Source organism: Phocoena sinus, chromosome 3, assembly GCF_008692025.1.
Source record: "Phocoena sinus isolate mPhoSin1 chromosome 3, mPhoSin1.pri, whole genome shotgun sequence".
NCBI classification, from domain to species: domain Eukaryota; kingdom Metazoa; phylum Chordata; class Mammalia; order Artiodactyla; family Phocoenidae; genus Phocoena; species Phocoena sinus.
Genome location: NC_045765.1, coordinates 67,720,487 through 67,739,238, shown reverse-complemented (window position 1 = coordinate 67,739,238; position 18,752 = coordinate 67,720,487). Strand labels below are relative to the sequence as shown.

Below are 18,752 nucleotides of genomic sequence, written 5' to 3'. Positions count from 1 at the left end.
TTAAGATACTGCTATTGTTACTAACATCGCCCCAACTTTCCCACCAGCCTTCCCCTCTGAGTAGTCTGTTCCTGCCCTTTTCCTAAAAGCTGAGTTTATGAGGTGTGTTATAGTAAGCATTCAGGTTGAAGAGATGCCTATAGAAGGCCTCAAGTTCCTTTATATGCACCCATGAGGTTTAGGAGAAGTTGCCTAAGAATGACTGTGTTTCATATCCATAATACAGAGTGGGAGGTAGATTTTTTTTTTTAAGTACCAAGTAGATGATCAAATTGTTACTATATTTATGGCTTCACCTGCAGTCACGTGTGTGACTTTGGATCCTTCACATGTAAAATTCCTGAACTTTCATTTATCTGGCTGTTAATAATAAGGACAGTAAAATGAGGGTTAACATTTGCTAAAGCTTTGGCTCATAACTCAAAGTTTCTAAATCAGTAGAAAGTATCTTTTACCAGTGGCCAAAAGTACATTGAACTAACTTTTTAAAAAGCGATAGCTTCTGTTTTTCCCTAATTTCTTTCCCTAACTGTAAGGTTAAGCCTCGGAGACAAAGAACAGAGCTTTGACGAGGGCCCTTTCTCATTACAGTTTTGCAGAGAAGAAAACTGGGGCACACAGACATCAAACCTTAGCGTGTCTGAGGGCCCATAACACGTCAGGCATGAGCTGGATCGGAAGCCAGCTTCGTCTTACACTGAAGAAGGCGTGCTAGACTCAATGCAAAAACCTGGAGAGCGGTCGAGGGAGAGGTGAGAAGCACGTCTGGAACAGACCTGACAAAAGTGAGTAGCCGGCTGGTGCTGCTGTAGGCTTTCCATGGAGGACTTTCCATAGGAGGACTGAAGGGGAGGCTGGGGAGGAGGGGCACCTGGTGGCAACGGTGTGCAGGTCTACCAAGTACGATTTTAGGATCTTTAAAAGATGTCCTCTACCCACCTTTCCTTATTTCTGATGACAAGAGGCTTCTGAAACATATTCAGCTGTTATCCCAGGAAGATTCCACTGCACTACCTAAGTTCCCCCTGCTCACTTACTGAAACCGAAGCCTCTCGGAGTGACTTTCGTGTAGCTCAAGCAGTTGACAACAGTTAAAATAAAATTGCCCCTAGGAGGCGCTGTTATCATCTTACCGCATTAATAATATGAACGTAGAATCTGAAGCGGTTAGCTATTGCTCTATAACAAACCATCTCAAAACATATGGTGTCAAAACAACTACTTATTATTTATGGATCCACAGCTTAGCGGGTAGTTCTAGTGATCTAACTAATCACTAATCTAGTGATTAGTTCTACTGATCTAGACCAATTAGATTTTGGCTGGGCTCAGTCATGTGTCAGATGGCAGGTCAACTGGGAGCTGAGTGGTCTATGAAAGCTGGAATGACTCATCTCTGCTCTACGTGGTCTCACCTGGAGCATGCCCCTAATTCAGGCATGTTGTCATGATGACCATAGAGAAGCCAAAGGGGAAGCAGAAACACGCATGGCTTCTTGACCCAGACCTGTCACAATATCACAGTATACTGGCCAAAGCAAGCCACAAAGGCAGCCCATGTTAGAGGGGCAGGTACTCCAAAGTTATCAGACAAACAGTATGGATACAGAGAAGCCATTAATTTAATTGAGATCATCAATGCCTTCAATCTAACACAGGACAGAAGAGCACATTCTGCTTGACAGAGTAGGAAAAGGAGGATAGAGAATAAAAGTTATGTGCATTTTTAATAATCTCACACACAGAAGTCTCTAGTTCTAGTATCTAGTCTCGAACTCAAGCAAATTGCACTCTTTCTTCTCTATGTAAATCTTCGTCTTAGTATTTCCTATACAAATAAATCTTCTCCCCACATACAATTTGTTTTGCAATGGTCTTAGATTAAAATGAATTAAATATTTAAAAATATTTACATTTGAGTTCAGCCAATTAGACTTTTGTTTGAAATAGAGTAAAAAAAAATTTCATGTCATTTTATTATTCTCCTAGTAAATGAGCAACTTCAGTGTTTGCATTAGTGTCATGGTGGAACAGCTAAAAAGAAGGAAGAATAAAAAAGATCAACTTCTGTGATGAATACAGTATAAAGCATGTTCATTTAAAAAAGTATATTCTGATTATAGAAAGCACAGATGAGACATGGGCGATAAAATATTGATATTTTATCAATATTTTGATAATATTCAATTTGTTATGTTGGGTATGTTTAATCCAAATGAATATGAAAGTTGTTATATTTGGCATGTTTAATTTAAATAATGTACAGTCGTGAACTTTTGGACGTAAACTGAGGACCATTTAGGGAGAATTAGGGTGGAACCTCTGAGGTAGCAGATACTCACTGTCTTCTAAAGTGAGGAAGGACATCAGGATTGTAGTAAGACGTAGATCACCGTGAATAAGGGGTCAATGAAAGTAACCCCACAGCAGCCTCAAGATAAGATGAAGCTCCTGAGGTGAGAAGTTATTCTCTTAGCAGTCATATAGAATGTCTCTGTGGTCAATTGCTCACCTTCACATATAGGTTTCAGGTGTGGCTGACCCGTCCCTCTGACCGTACTCTGAAAGAGTAACCTTCTGATATACCACTTGTGAGGGAAGAACAGGCCACTTGGCTGAAAGGGTTGTTATTGACCAGATCAGGAGTAAACTCAAAGTTCCTTCCTGGCACTCCTCAGAGCTTCTTGAAGATTAGCTGGCCTCTGGAAGATGTGGAAAAGACAACAGGCCCTGCCAGCAAAGAGGAGCACCCAGCAGACATTCCGAGCACAGCTCATGCCCTAGGAGAGTAGGCTCCAGGGGAAGCAGTGAAGCCCATGGATCCAGACCTAGAACTGTAAGTGACAGGTCCCAGACCTGGAAAAGGTAGTTGAGAGTAGAGTATTGCCTCTTTGCTCTGTAAAATGTCTTTTGGGTATGTCAAGGACAGAAAGGCTCCACATGGAGATCTGTGGTTGCCCACTGGGGGCAGTTTCTTTTTTTTTTTTTTTTTTTTTTTGGTACGCGGGCCTCTCACTGTTGTGGCCTCTCCCGTTGCGGCACGCAGGCTCAGTGGCCCAGCCGCTCACGGGCCCAGCCGCTCTGCGGCATGTGGGATCTTCCCGGATCGGAGCGCGAACCCGTGTCCCCTGCATCGGCAGGAGGACTCTCAACCACTGCGCCACCAGGGAAGCCCCAAATTTTGGTTTCAAGTTCCTTTTAATCTAGAAAGATAGGTTAGGTTTTAGGTTACCTTCTTTGACTTCCTCGTAAACAGACACTGTAGATTAGGCTTTTGGTTTTTTTGGCTTTTACTGTGTTTTCTAGTTTAAGGTTTGTAAAACTACTAGCAGCGCACCATGTATATGGAGAGGTATTGAATTTTTGGAAAATTCCTTTACAATTCCAACTACAATTGCTTAAACATCCCTCAAAGAATCCTATCTGCAAAAGATTCTTTTATGGGAAGGTACTCAGGCTCAGCTCAGACGTGGGGCAATAAATAAAAGGTCTCCAGAATGACTCCTGAAGGCATCGCGGTAGGTACACACAGATACCGTGAAGGCAAACACTGTATGAGTCATGCAGAAAACATAATATAATATGTAAGTAGGTTGAAGAGACTAGGAACCATGTGTTCTATTTTCCTATAGCAGAGAATGTGTATCATAGTGAAAAGACATATGGCTTTGGATTCTATACGCCTGCATTTAAATTTCAGCTCTGCTGCTGTTTAACTGAAGGTGTAAGCTAGGAAAAGAAACTGTTTCTCTTCAGGTTGGTTTCCTTATCTCCAAAATGGTGAGAAATTACCTGTTTTCCAGCATTAGAGGAAGATTAAATAAGTTTCTATATATAAAGTGCTTGGCATATAGAAATTACACAACAAATAAGTTCGCTTCCACTCTTTACCCTCCCTCCCTGAAAACCTAATAAGAACCACTGGAACACAGTTTCTCAGAAAAACAGTCTGTTTCCTCAGCCCCCATGATGGCCCAGCCCAATCACCAAACCACACGTTACTCTGCAGAGTTTTCACAGGTGCATAAGGCAGAATGCAAACTCTGGTTTCCCAGAAATCTCACAATGACTTCTAACCAGTCTGGGCTAAACTCTCCCTGTGGCTATGGAGGGGTTGGTCAGTAGCTATACCTAGATTTGAGTCTCAGCTTGGTGACGTACAAGCTGTGAGACATGAGATGGCTTCAAGAAACTTGCTGAGCCTCAGCGTCCTCCTCTGCAAAATGAGGGTGAGAACTCCTTTATGGAATCATTTCCAGCATTGCACACATGCATGTTAAGAAGCCTACCACCGGCTGTAGTCCCAAGTGGTGCTGCTGAAATGGGCAAGTTCATGAAACCCAAGAATGTGGTTCTGATCCTGGCTGGATGCTACTCCAGACGCAAAGAAGTCATTGTGAAGAACACTGATGATGGTACCTCAGACCGACCCTAGAGCCATGCTCTGGTGGCTGGAATCGACCGCTATCCCTGCAAAGTGACAGCTGCCATGAACAAGATGAAAATCACCAAGGGGTCAAAGATCTAGTCTTTTATGAAAGTTTATAGTTATAATCACCTCATGCCCACAAGGTAGTCTGTGGATATCCCCTTGGACAAAACTGTTGTCAACAAGGATGTCTTCAGAGACCCTGCTCTCAAACACAAGGCCCAGTGAGACGCCAAGGTCAAGTTCAAGGAGAGATACGAGACCGGCAAGAACAAATGGTTCTTCCAGAAGCTGCAGTTTTAGGTCTGTCTTGTTTCAGTTATTAAAAATACCAAAACAAAACAAAACAAAAAGCCTACCAACCATCATCACAAATGTGGTGATCTTTATATAAAACTCTGCCAATTTGTTACCCAATTGGGTCATCGTCTGCATTTTTTTATAACTAGTAGAGAATATTTTTCACTTGTTTATTAGCCATGAACATTTCTTCTTCCATAAATTGCATGCTTATATCCTGACTCACATCTTAAAAGATACCATGAAATAAATTTTTAATACTAAACTATCACAGACAGCACCATCACAGTCAGCTGTTGTAAATTCGGCCAGCCTCACTATTCGTCACTGTTTTTCAAAAAATTACAAGATGAATGCTAAATTGAAGAGAAGTAATCAACAGTAAATAGAAACATATTAGTAAATGAATCTCTTTCTCTTTGCCGGTATTTAAGAGATAGTAGTTCATGCTCTTCTAAATGCCTGAAGATTTTGTAGAGAATCATCATTATTAATATTCTTTGTTATACCACTGTTACAAACAGGTGAAATAAACAACCACCTAAAAAACATGATTTAAGGATTACCAAGAAGGATAAAGGGAAAATACCAAATATCCTGGCCCTGGACTTATGTAGACTACGTGAAAAATATAAAAACACATGTCTTCAAAAGAAACAGTGGTGATCAAATTAACCAACTGTGAATAAGTTTCTAATAATATGGTTAAATAGTTAGCCAGAAATAAACCCTAACATTTATGGTCAATTCATTTTCAACAATAGTGTTAGGAAAACTGGCAAAAGAGTTAAGTGCTAGGACAACATGCAAAAGAATGAAGTTGGACCACTACCTCATAATACACTCAAGAATTAACTCAGGGACTTCCCTGGTGGTCCAGTGGTTAAGAATCTGCCTTCCAATGCATGGGATGCAGGTTTGATCCCTGGTCGGTGAACGAAGATCCCACGTGCTGCAGGGCAACTAAGCCCACGCACCACAACTACGGAGCCCAGGTGCTCTGGAGCCCACATGCCACAACTAGAGTGAAGCCCACGCACCACAACGGAGAGCCCACATGCCACAACAAAGATCCCGCATGCCGCAACTAAGACCCAATGCAGACTAATTAATTAATTAACTTAAAAAAATGAATTAACTCAAAGTGGATCAAAGACCTTACACTAATGTAAATGCTAAAACTCTTAGAAGAAACTCTTAGAAGACCTTGGGTTAGGCAATTATTTCTTAAGTATGACACCAAAAGCACAAATGATAAAAGAAGATTGATAAATTGGATGTTATCAAAATTAAAAACTTTTGTGCTTCAAAGGACACCATCAAGAAAGTGAAGAGACAACTACAGAATGGGAGAAAGTATTGCAAATCATATTTTGGAAAAAGAACTCATATCTGGAATATATGAAGGATACAACTCAATAATAAAAAAGACGACCCAACTTGAAAATGGGCAAAGGATTAAATAGATTCTTCTCCAAATAAGAGATATAAATGCACAGAAAAAATGCTCAAAATCATTTGCCATTAGGAACATGCAAATCAAAAGGATAATGATACACCATTTCAAATCCACTAGAATGTTTATAATCAAAAAAAAAATAGTAAGTGTTGTCAGGCATATGGAAGGATTGGAACCCCCATCCATCGCTGGTTGAACTGTTAAAATGGTGCAGCCGCTTTGGAAAACAGTTTGGTAGTTATTCAAACAGTCAAACATAGCAATTTTACTCCTGGCTGTACAACCAAGGTAATTGAAAATATATGGCCACACGAAACTTGTACACAAGTTTCCATAGCAGCATTATTCATAAAGCCAAAAAGTGGAAACAACCCAAATATCCTCCACCTGAAGAATAGATAAATACAATAGATATACAATTTCATTGTATATCCATACAATGAAATACCGTTTGGTCATAAAATGGAATGAATTACTGACGCACACTACAATGTGGACAAAACCTGTCAGCATGCTACGTGAAAGAAGCCAGCCACAAAAGATCACATACAGTATGATCCCATTTATATAAAATACCCAGAATAGGTACTTTCCCTCTCTATAGCTGAGATATGAAATGTCTCATATAGAGCAATTACATTAATAGATTAGCTGTTACTGAGGGCAGAGGAAGGAGGCGGTGGGGGGATGGAGAGTAACTGCTATTGGGTACAAGGTTTCTTTTTGGAGTGTGGAAAATGTTCTAAAATTAGATGATGGTGGTGATTGTGTAACTCGGTAAATAAACTAAAAACCACTAAATTATACACTTTAAACAGGTGAACTTTACATTCCGTACATGGTATCTGAGGCTGTTTTTAAAACCTTCAAAAACAGATAATTACTTTTTATAAGGCCCTATGATTTTATTATAAATGTTGGTAAAAATAATTATAAATGTTGGTAATAATTATAGCAACTTACTGAGTGCTTATTATGTGCCAGACAATATTCAAAGTCTTTGCAAGTATTAACTAATTTACTTTCCCAACAAACCTATTAGGCAAATACTATTATTCCCATTTTACAGATTAGAAAACTGAAGCTATTAAGTTGCATCATAAGAATTCAAACATGGAGAGTCTGTGTTTTTAAATAAAATACTTACTAGCCCTGGAATCCAATAGCAAAATATGGGGAGAAAATCCCTAAAATTCAGAGAATTGGGGACATTTTTAAATATTATGATTAATGACAAAGCCTAAAAAAGTTAATACCTAAGAGTAAAAGAAAAATTTTACTTCACACAATAGCAGTGGAAATGAAAGGCTGTAGATTATGTAATTGTGCTCCTCTCTTGTCCTGTATAAAGACAATAGTAGATACAGGTGGGCTGTTGCTGAGACTCCCTCGTATGTTTTCATTCTCCCGTGAGTGACAGGAGGAGGAATTCTACAAAGCCGCATGGTGGGAACAGGAGCCAGATTACCAGGCCAGGAGTGAAGAGAGAGCCAGGAGGGCAGCCCCAGCTCTGCCACTAATTATTCATGTGACCTTGGGTGGGTCATCTGACCCTTCTGAACACAAATGATACATCTATAACATGAAATATCTTTAGGTCCCTATTTCTTTCAGAATCTCATTATCTACCATTTAGTTTCTAGACTAATCTTGGAAACATTTTGGCCAGTGTTATGTTTACTCCCAAACAAATCTTGCTCAAATCTGTTTCATGGACTTCTCCAAACATGTCTTTTCTGGCCCTATGTCAACTCCTCTGGCTCCTGGTGCTCCAGCTGTGGGGAGGGAACTGAGAAGATTGTCTGTTCCTCACTTTGAATGCAAGGCCCCTTAAAAATAATAAAAATCCATTTAGTAAATGTTGGATGTATTTCCAGGATTACCAAACAATTTGATAGTCCTTTAGAGAAAAACATAATTTTGATGATGATGAAATAGTCATTGTGATTATCTCTGGGAACTGAGGATTACAGATGATTTTTAAATTTTCTTCCTTATATTTTGTGTATTTTGTCTTATAAACCAAAAAACTATGTTTTTAAAACCTTATGGTTTTAAATGTTAACATTATGGACCACATCAACCACATTACTTAACCACACTAAAAATAATACCAAAAAATCCCTTATGGGGGCATTAAAAAATCGTATGATGTTCATAAATATTTCTCTGGAAATTATTACCAATTTGTGTAAAATCAAACAAGACAGAATATACTATAACTCCTATGCAATTTGTCAGATGATAACACTATTTAAATCAAAGGACACAGTTTTTTAAATATGGTAACTCTGGGGCCATATTCATACATTTACCATGCCCTGAAGTTGAAACATTTAAATGTTTACTGCGGAGTGAGGGAGTCAGCTTGTACCGGCTCACAAGAGCTAGTGGTCAGCACCTCTTCCTAAAGCCATGTTCAGTGGCATCACATTGGTAGCTTAAAATCAGCCATGGTGGGAGTGTTTACACTCTGGAAGTTGGCAGATGCTCCAAGTCAGAGAACTTGGGTTTTCAAATTTCTTTCCCTAATATGACAGAGACCAAATGCATGAAAAGAAAGATTGCCTTAAGTCTGATATGGCCATGTTTACTGGAACAGCAAGATCACCTTTCTGGAACAGCAAAATCAACTTTCTAATCTTTCTGGGAGCAAAACTTTCTTTAAAATGACCAACTGCTGCAGACAGTAATAGTTTTCCATCATGGGCAACACAGTCGGTCTTTCTATATCCTCTCAGAGAAGGGCTCACAACTTTAGGGGAGGAACTAACCCCTCTCCAATCTTAGAAACCACAGAATAAAGGAGCTTGAAGCAAGAGGAAGGGACTTTAGATATGACATCATCCATTAGTTAGACTGGAGTATTCTAGGCTGCTTGGTGGGGCCATTAGCACCAATGTCAACACTCCATGGACCGGAATTGTTAACTCTTGCTCTCCTTCTGGGGTTAAGTCTTCCACAAGCCACATGCAGACACTCAGCTGATGTGACATTCCGAAAAGGAAATCATATCTTTCAATTATATTATAATAATCCACTCAGCTTTAGAGAAAATATGACCAGCTCAAATCATAATCGTCCCTCCTCATCATCAATAGCATTTTCTGAATGCTTACTACGCACAGGCTTCATGCTTGAAGTTTACATTATCATCAAGTTCTCACAATAGTCTTTTAATGATACTATTTTCATTACCATTTTTACGGAGGCTTGGAAAGGTTAAGTACCTTTCCAAAGTAACACAGCAAGGAAATAATGGAGCCACCCTTCTGATCCAGGCAACCTGACCCCCAAACGCACACCCTAAACCACAACATTACACAGCCCACTCCAGGAATGTGGGTAAATTCACATTACACCCAACACTGGTTTGCCATATATGGCTATTCCACGATGAAGTCTGAATCTCCACGTAACTCCACCAGGCCATATGTTCCTTTGCTCAAATGGCAGCAGTATGTGTGTAGAGTATACAAACTAATTTTTTTAATACTAGCCTGAACAAAGCATAATCCATCAGATAAATCCTAAAGCACAAATATTTATGTTACTTAATTGTGGAGGAAATCTAGTTTATTTATAAATGGAAATTTATATTCCATTCCTTGGAAAGCTGGTTTTCAAGCTCTGTTTATCTGGTAGTTTCAGTTTGGTCTTGTGCCTCAAAATCCAATTCCCACAGCTCTAGGAGGAGGAGAATATACAGGCATGAATCCCCATCTCCTATCTAGCCTGACACCAGTAGGCATATTTGTTCCTTATTTGTGGACTTCAGAATGGTTGGATGTAATAACTGTCGATTGAAAAAACAAACACGCGCAACGTAAAAGTCGAGAGTTAAGTTTTGTTAGGCAGCAAGTTTTAGGACTTCAAGCCCGGAAAGCAGCACCTCAAGTAACCCTGAGAAAACTGTTCCAAGGAGGCAAAGGGAGGAGCTAGGTTATATAGAAGTTTTGCAACAAAAGACAGGTAGTCTGGACATCAGAAGATTATTGTAAATTAAAGAAAACCAGATATCCCAAGTTAAGGAATTTAGCACTTTTCTGTGTATGGGAAGGTGCTAGAGTCTGGGCAGACTGAAATCATTCCTTTGATATGCACCTCAGCTATCTGGGGCCAGTATCCAGTGTTTTCACATCCTGAGTTTCCTCAAGGCTCACCAGCTCACCATCGGTGGTGGCTGCAATCGCTGATGACTGTGACATCCTTTGTTTACTGATATGGCAGGAAATATTCCATTTCTCATAACCAAAGGTTACCATCATTGCGCAAGATGAAATCCTTGGAACTATGGACCTTGTTTCATTGAAGAAAGAAAAAAATCTTACAGGAAAACTTTAATGAGCCAGGTTTAAGGAGAGAAAACTAGAACTAGAGAAGACTTTCAACATCATCTAGGCTGGGGCTTTCAAACTCAAATGCAGGTTATGAGAGTAAGTGAAACAAAGCAAGCAGAGTGAGGCACTGAGGAAGGCTGGAGACTGAGGCAAACTACAGAGGTCACAAGGGACCTCTACAGCTTAGTACCAGCCAACTATTGCCATACTCTTGTCAGGTCTGATTTTCCAGGCAAGGCCAGATAACCGTGTTTTCTACGAAATGTATAGGAAATTTCTACTTACAAAACATGGTAGAGGCCAAACAGAACTTGTCAGCAGGCCAGATCTAGCCTACTATCTCTTCACATAGTAGAAGAGAAAAAAGTCCAGAGATGTTAACTGAACTCACCACGTGGGAGAGCCCACATTGATTGTTCTCTTTTCTATGTCAGACTCTTCTACAATCTCTGTTTATAAAGACACAGCACTGTGACTTACTGGAGAGCATCAGAAAAATGAGGTGTTCCCATCATTGTTGGTCTTACTTAAAACTGCCTGCTAGTTGTCAGTTTTTGTCTTGTTTGGTCTTGCTTATTAATCTCCCTTTCCATGGAAGGCTATAAAAGGTCTCTGCTACCTTTGTTTTCATTGTATTCTGGTTGTTATCATAGATTATTCATTCTTTTGCCAGTGTCTCTGCTCCTTTTATAGCTATATTGACAAAAATGTCCCACTCCAGTTATTTCTCTTTGATCACCTGGTCTTTGTTTTAATTTTCGCACATAAAACTGAAAGCTGTGGCAAAGGCTCGAAGTGCTTTGATCGGAGGCCACATCTAAACGGTCAAAGGGGTCCAACAATGGCAGCTCTGTGCCTGCAAGTGTAGACTGATGCACAGCAGTCAACTGCCATCCATTTAAGTAAAGCAGTCAGTCACATTTTCTTTTAGTGGCCATGTGCCATCAGAACCTTATTCCTGTTTGAACATAAAGTCCAGATGTAACGACTAGCAAATTTTAAAAGATTGCTCATGGGCATCTCATATCACGAAGTGAAATTCAGTGCAAAAGCCACACCTGCCTTCAGACCCTCCCATCAGCCTCTGTAGTTTAACACTGACAAGCTCTAGGGAAGGCACGAGCGCTCCTCTTTTTCTAGCACTTTCTGCTGACTTCTATGCCTCCCTCCCGCCTCACGGTTTTCCTTACCTTCTGGCTCTTGAAGACATTTGAGTTTGTGACCCATGCTCTAGAGTTTCAGCAAATCTCATCTCTGGCACAATTTCTTATGATAAGGAATGAACTCAACATCTTACATAAGAGTTCAGTCAATACTGTTTCCACTACTTCGAAGCTACCTCCCCTAGACCGGTAGTTGCTGACTAAATGAAACAACTGTATCACCAGGTGATTGCAGTAGTGAGTCCACTCATCCCCTTCTGCTTCTAAAGCATCATGCACGTGGCCATCAGCTTAGTCTTTCCTCATTTTATTCCCAGTACCTACAAGATAAAGCTTGAACGGCCCACTGGCATTCAGGGCCCTTCATAATTCAGCCTCCATCTAAATGTTCAAAACTCTTCCCTTACCGCCCCGCACAAACTCTCCACTCTCACGTACACGCCTGGTCCACGCCTGGTCCACGCCTGTTCATTTGCTCACAAGCCCTCCTCCCTTCCCTTTCTGCTTTTCCAGCTTCTCCTCATTCTTCAGAGCTTAACTCAAACTCCACCTTTTCCACTAGGCTTTTCTAAATCATCCAAGTCTCAAATGACCTTGCCTCCTTTTAAATATAAAAGCCTAATAAACTTTTCTTGAATGAATCAAGCAATTCTGGCAAGACCACATTCTTATGACCACTTAATTCTGGCCAAACTACTTAAACTTTTTAAGATATATTTTCATCATCTGTAAAAATGTGGTTTTGGCAAGGATTAAATGAGATGTGATTATAAAATTATCTAGCAGAGATGCCACATAGACTCAAAAGATGTTAGGTAGTACAGACATTCAAGAAATATTAGCCTGATTTACTGCCTTCTTCCCTCTTTTTTTTTTTTTCTTTTTTTTTTTTGTGGTACGCAGGCCTCTCACTGTTGTGGCCTCTCCCATCGCGGAGCACAGGCTCCGGATGCACAGGCCCAGCGGCCACAGCTCATGGGCCCAGCCGCTCCGCGGCATGCGGGATCCTCCCGGACTGGGGCACAAACCCGTGTCCCCTGCATTGGCAGGCAGACCCTCAACCACTGCGCCACCAGGGAAGCCCTTCCCTCTTTTACTGTTAATTAACTTTTCAATTCCATATATTTTATCTTCCTAGCTCCATTTTTGGAGCAAAGACCTATTTCTTAAAATATTTTTGTATCACTCACTGCAGCTAGCATGGAGCCTTACTGATAAAATATTGTTGAAAAGAAAGCTCCTCTATTGAAAAATATGTCCAAAGATTGGCTGTTGACCCTGGGATTTCCTCCTTTAGAGACATTTTTCCTGAGCTAAGCATTGCCCCCAGTTAAAATCCAAACCTGCCTGGGAAACAGTAACATGTTTCATTAGTTATAATATCTGTACTGATTAGACTTCTTTGTTTATAAGGAGCAGAAACTACCTTATAGGTTGTTGCTATTATATGAGGTATGATGATGGGTCTGATTTTTTTTCTGATTGAAGTATAGCTGATTTACAATGTTGTGTTAGTTTTGAGCATACAGCAAAGTGATTCAGTTTTGTAGATAGATAGATGATAGATAGATATACTCTTCCATTATAGGTTATTACAAGATATTGAATATAGTTCCCTGTGCCATACAGTAGGTCCTGGTTGCTTACCTGTTTTATATATAGTAATGTATATCTGTTAATCTCAAATTCTAAATTTATCCTTCCCCCACCTTTTCCCATTGGTAACCATAAGCTTGTTTTCTATGTCTGTCTCTTTGTTTTGTAAATAAATTCATTTGTATCATTTTTTTTAGATTCCACATATAAGTGATATCATGTGATGTTTTTCTTCTTCTGTCTGACTGACTTCACTTGGTATGATAATCACTAGGTGGTAATGGGTTCGATTAATACATTTTAGTATAATTTAGCTTATCTAAAATCTTTCCAACATAATTACAACACAAGAGGGGAACATAAGGGGACATATAAGGGGAAAAAGAAAAATACATATACTGCACTATCAGAAAAGGATAAGGAGGGAGGCTGGGTGCAATGCACCATCACAACTGCAGCAAGACAACACCTGGAACCAGGGTGACCACCTGCCTTGATTGGCCCAGCCCTAAGAGGTTCCTAGAATGTGGGACATTCAGGGCTAAAATTAAGAATATCCTGGACAAACTGGGATAAACTGGTCACCTTATTAGGCATCAGTGAAATCCCACTGAAACATACACTTTATCTAATTTCAAAAGTGTGCTTAGAGTCAGGACTACACATGGAGCAACACAAACCCGCCCCTGGCTGGTTATCAGCTGGTTAGAGCAAAGTGCTAACAAGAGCAAGGCTAAAGGTTTGATTTCCCAGGAAACTTTGCTCTCTTCCACTATCAGAATCTGTGTACTTCACTTAAGCCCATCATTCTCCAATGTCACTGACTAATCACAAAAGGAGGAGAAGAGAGAACACAGCTACATCAGACCAAATCCTTCCCTGCCACTAGTAACACTGGTGAAAAACCGATGTTTTTCTTGTGAATAAACATTAAGTGATTGAAGAAGCTGAAGATCATCACATAGGAAATTTATTTTCCTTCCTGCTTTTAGTAGGGTTATAAATAACAATAATGATAATACATAGAATATTCTGCTATATGATTTCATTCTAATCTAGTGAGAGACACAGGGCTGATACCACGCTCAGCAGGGTTGGGATCACCTGTGGTTAGACAGCCAGAAGCAATGGATGGAGCCTGAGCCCTTGCCTCCTAGTGATTCTTTTATTTGTTTGTCTTTGTTGTCATCACCATTTTGGTAGAGGGCTCAGCCTCCTATAACCAGCAAAATATACAACCTGAATGTTGAGACTCCCCGAACTTTGTACATATCACTTCCATAAGAACTCCAGAACTCTTCTGGTCCCAAAGACCAAGCAGCACAGCCTTAAGGCTCCTATGTGTCTTACCAAATGTGGGCTGGTTATTTCCTGTATGGTAAAGGCATAAAGCACATCCACATTCCTTGCCCTGTTGATCAGGCTCAGGGGGTTAAAGAAAGCACCCCTACTTTTAATGTTTAGATACTGCCTGGCTCTGCATCTCGTTGTCTAAAGTTTGTCCTTTTCCATAGACTTTTCTGCCTAAATCCAGAGTTATATGGTGTTCCTATTAGTAAACTGAAAGCTGAGTTTGCCAAACACATTTATTTCTCCTTCAGAGCAAATGAGTAGGATGAAAACCACTCTTGTCATACTTACATGTTACTCATTAACTGACTGCAAAAAAAAAAAAAATTGCCTCAGCTAGATTAGGAGTCATGTGAAGAAGTAGCTTCCTGCAATGCAGGAACTGAGAGAGGCTGAAACGCAGAGATTTTCACATTATTGGGGAGGTTGAAAAATGAGCCCTTGAGTTTATTTCTTGACTTGGCGATTGACAAGTCCACAATGGTGAAGAAAGGGCTGTCATCATCCAATGACACAGTGTTCCGGTATGAGATTCCAGGCAGCCCAAGCAAGGTGGGTGCGGAGGCCCAGAACAGCATCCCTGACAGCCCCGGCTCAGTGTTTCTCAGGTGGGTACATCCCGTCTGCCCCTCTGATGACCTCAGCCACCCGACAGGTGTTGCTTTGAGAGCCCCTTCCTCATCCCCGGAGGGAGGATTCTGCCAGGTAGAAAGAGAAGGCACAGCCCAGGCCCCTGGGCTGGTGGATTTTAAGGGGGTACATAGCAAAGGACATGATCTGCTGAGCAAATAGAACTCTTACCACCATTAAGGGACAATAATTGTTAGTGCCTTCTTCAGTACTTTTCAGTACGTACTAGAAAACTGGTCAGTTATGCAGTTACTCAATTCCTGACCCACTCTCAGGGTCATAGGAAGTGAAGCCAAATGGTTAAACCAAAAACCTTACTTTGGTGTCAAAATTACTGTATTATTGTCAAGACAGTAATTATTAAAATATTAAAATAATTTTCTTCTTTGGACCTTTCTAAATTAAATATTAAAATAGTACTGGCTATGCTCTGATCCAACAACTTACTGTACAGTGATTTAAAGCAGTTTTGACTAGGTTCAGAACATATCTTCTTTAGCTGTAAGTATTAATATCTACATGCACACCACTCTGATAATTATATATTTTTAGTGAAAATTCATTTATCTACTCTTTTTCATTTTATCTCATAATAATTCTCTAGCAACTTATAAAATGTAGAAATCAAGTGCAAGTGGAATCAATTACAAGAAAAAGTTCCTTATGCAACTCTTTTAAAATTGAGGTTTAGTTGATTTACAGCATTATATTAGTTTCAGATATACAACATAATGATTCAAATTTTTATAGATTATACCTCATCCAACTTTGGTGTAAACTATTTTTAATGGAGGTGACATTGGTCTATATCATTACATCGGTTTCATGTTTACAACATTATATTTCTACTTCTATGTACCTTACAGCATGCTTACCACCTAAAATTTACTTTCCGTCTGACGTAAACTTTAATGTAACTTCCATGTAAATTAAGTCAAGGCAGAGGAATAGCCTCCACACCTGAACTTCACTTTTCCATATTATATCCAGAAAGTCAATCATTTGATTTATTTTTTAATCATTTGAAATCATTTACACAAAAAAATGCTCAAAGTTATAGCCTTTAAAAATTAAATACAAAATAACGAAATCACACTTCATTTAATAGCATTCGCACATCAGACTGTCAAGTGAGGAAAACAAATTCAATAATTTTTAAAAAGAAGTTTTAGAGATCAAGAGTCTGAATTCCTGCAAAATATTGCTTAATACATCTATTTAGGTTGGCTTAATTTTTCCATCCATCATTAAAATAAATCTACATAACTTGCATTATGGTCATTTGAGCAAGAGCACAATTCCAGTGATTGAAAATGTAAAACTTTGCATTATTTCCATATTTTGCTGAACTTCGAGTGCTTCTTTAATTGCTTCGTCTGCCTAATCCTCCTCTTACATTGACCGTAATGCAAACTCTTCTTGGAACTCAAGCTCTAACGAGGAAAAATAAAATCAAATTAAAATGCATAGGACTTTCCTAGGGGCTCAGTGGTTAAGAATCTGCCTGCCAACGCAGGGGACACAGGTTCGAGCCCTGGTCTGGGAAGATCCCACATGCCGCGGAGCAACAAAGCCCGTGCGCCACAACTGCCAAGCCTGCTCTCTGGAGCCTGCGACCCAGAACTACGGAAGCCCGCACACCTCGAGCCCATGAAAAAAAAAAAAAAGAAAGGAAAAAAAAAAAAGACAGAAACCAACAAGGGCCTACTATATAAGCACACGGAACTACACTCAGTGTCTTGTAATAACCTATAAAGGAAAAGAATCTGAAAAAGAATATATATATATACATATGTATACATACACATATAACTGATTCACTTTGCTGTACACCTGAAACTAACACAACATTGTATATCAGCTATACTTCAATTTAAAAAAAACAACAAAAAAGATAAACACTTCCCTTTACCTTAACATTAAGAATTTATGTGGCTGTTGTGGCATCCCATTATCCTTCCCATGAACTACAGCAAATCATATGTACCCTCAGATCAGCAAACCACTCAGATGTCAAATTCTGTTCCAAAGTTCTGTGTCATTTATGCTATTACCAGCATTATTCCGCTTCCTCAACATTGCCATTGTTTGACTTTTTAATTCTTTCTAAACTGGAATGTATGAAATGGCATCTCAGTGTAAATGGTTTCAATGTGCATGTCCCTTATTAAGACAAAAGGAGCATCTTTTCAACATGTTTATTAGTCATTCTCATTTCCTCTTCTGTTAAAATTCCTGCTCGTGGATTTATGAACCTTTGGGAAAGCAAAGGGGGTGAGAGAGGGTACTATCTTTTCCTTATTTGTAGATAGTTTTTGAAATACTCCAGATACTGATCTTCTGTTAGCTACGTGTGTTGCAAATGTTTTATTCCAGCATATGACTTGTCTGTTCATGCTCTCCATTATGTCTGAGTTCTTACTTTCAATTTATCAGTTTGTTTACTTTTATTTTTCATTGAAGTATAGTTGACTTACAGCATTATATTATTTTCAGGTGTACAACATAGTAATTTGATATTTTTATAGATTGTGCTCCATACAAATTTACTATAAAATATTGACTATATTCCCTGTGCTATACATTATATCCTTGTAACTTATTTTACACCTAGTAATTTGTACTTTTTAATTCCCTTCACCTATTTTTCCCCTGCCCCTACCACTCTCCCCTCTGGTAATCACCAGTTTGTTCTCTGTATCTGTGCATCTGTATCTGTTTTGTTATATTTGTTCATTTGTTTATTTTTTAGATTCTACATATAGGTGAAATCACACAGTGTTTGTCTTTCTCTGATTTATTTGACTTACTTCACTAAGGATAATATCCTCCAGGTCCATCCATGTTGTCAAAAATGACAAAATTTCAATATTTTTATGGTATATGAATAATATTCCATTTTGTGTGTGTATATGTATGTGTGTGTATATATATATAGGGTTGGCCAAAAGCTTCATTTGTGTTTTTCTGTAAATCTTATGTTAATGTTGTGTGTATATATATATATATATATATATATATATATATATATAAAACACCTTCTTTACCCATTTATCTGTTGATGGACATTTAGGTTGCCTCCATATCTTGACTATTGTAAATAATGCTGCTATTGTGGTGCATACATCTTTTCAAATTAGTGTTTTTGTTTTCTTTGTATAAATACCCAAAAGTGGAAATACTGAATCATATGGTAGTTCTATTTTTTAAGTTATTTAAGTAACTCCATAGTGTTCTCCATAGTGGCTGTACCAATTTACATTCCCACTAACAGTGCAAGAGGGTTCCCTTTTCTCCACACCCTCACCAACACTAGTTCTTTGTTGTCTTTTTGATAATAGCCATTCTGACTGGTGTGAGGTGATATCTTGTTTTCTTAATGATTTGCGCTTCCTGTGACTTAAGAATTCCTTCCCCACTCTGAGGTTATAAGAATGTTCTTATGTATTTTCTTCTAAAAGTATGTTTTCTTTTAAAACTAGGGT

At 39.1% G+C, this 18,752-nt stretch overlaps 1 protein-coding gene and 1 pseudogene across 1 annotated transcript in view; both read left to right on the top strand.

The window, feature by feature from the left end:
- Positions 1 to 4,321: 4,321 nt before the first annotated feature.
- On the top strand, positions 4,322 to 4,732 carry LOC116750602 (annotated as a pseudogene).
- A 10,256-nt stretch (positions 4,733 to 14,988) lies between these two features.
- The window catches only part of GRAMD2B (GRAM domain containing 2B), a 104,906-nt gene continuing 101,142 nt past the window's right edge, over positions 14,989 to 18,752 (top strand). The window contains exon 1 of the mRNA XM_032625454.1: positions 14,989 to 15,245. Coding sequence (XP_032481345.1) covers positions 15,118 to 15,245 — 128 coding nt within the window. The 5' untranslated portion in view covers positions 14,989 to 15,117. The remainder of the gene's footprint in view (positions 15,246 to 18,752) is intronic.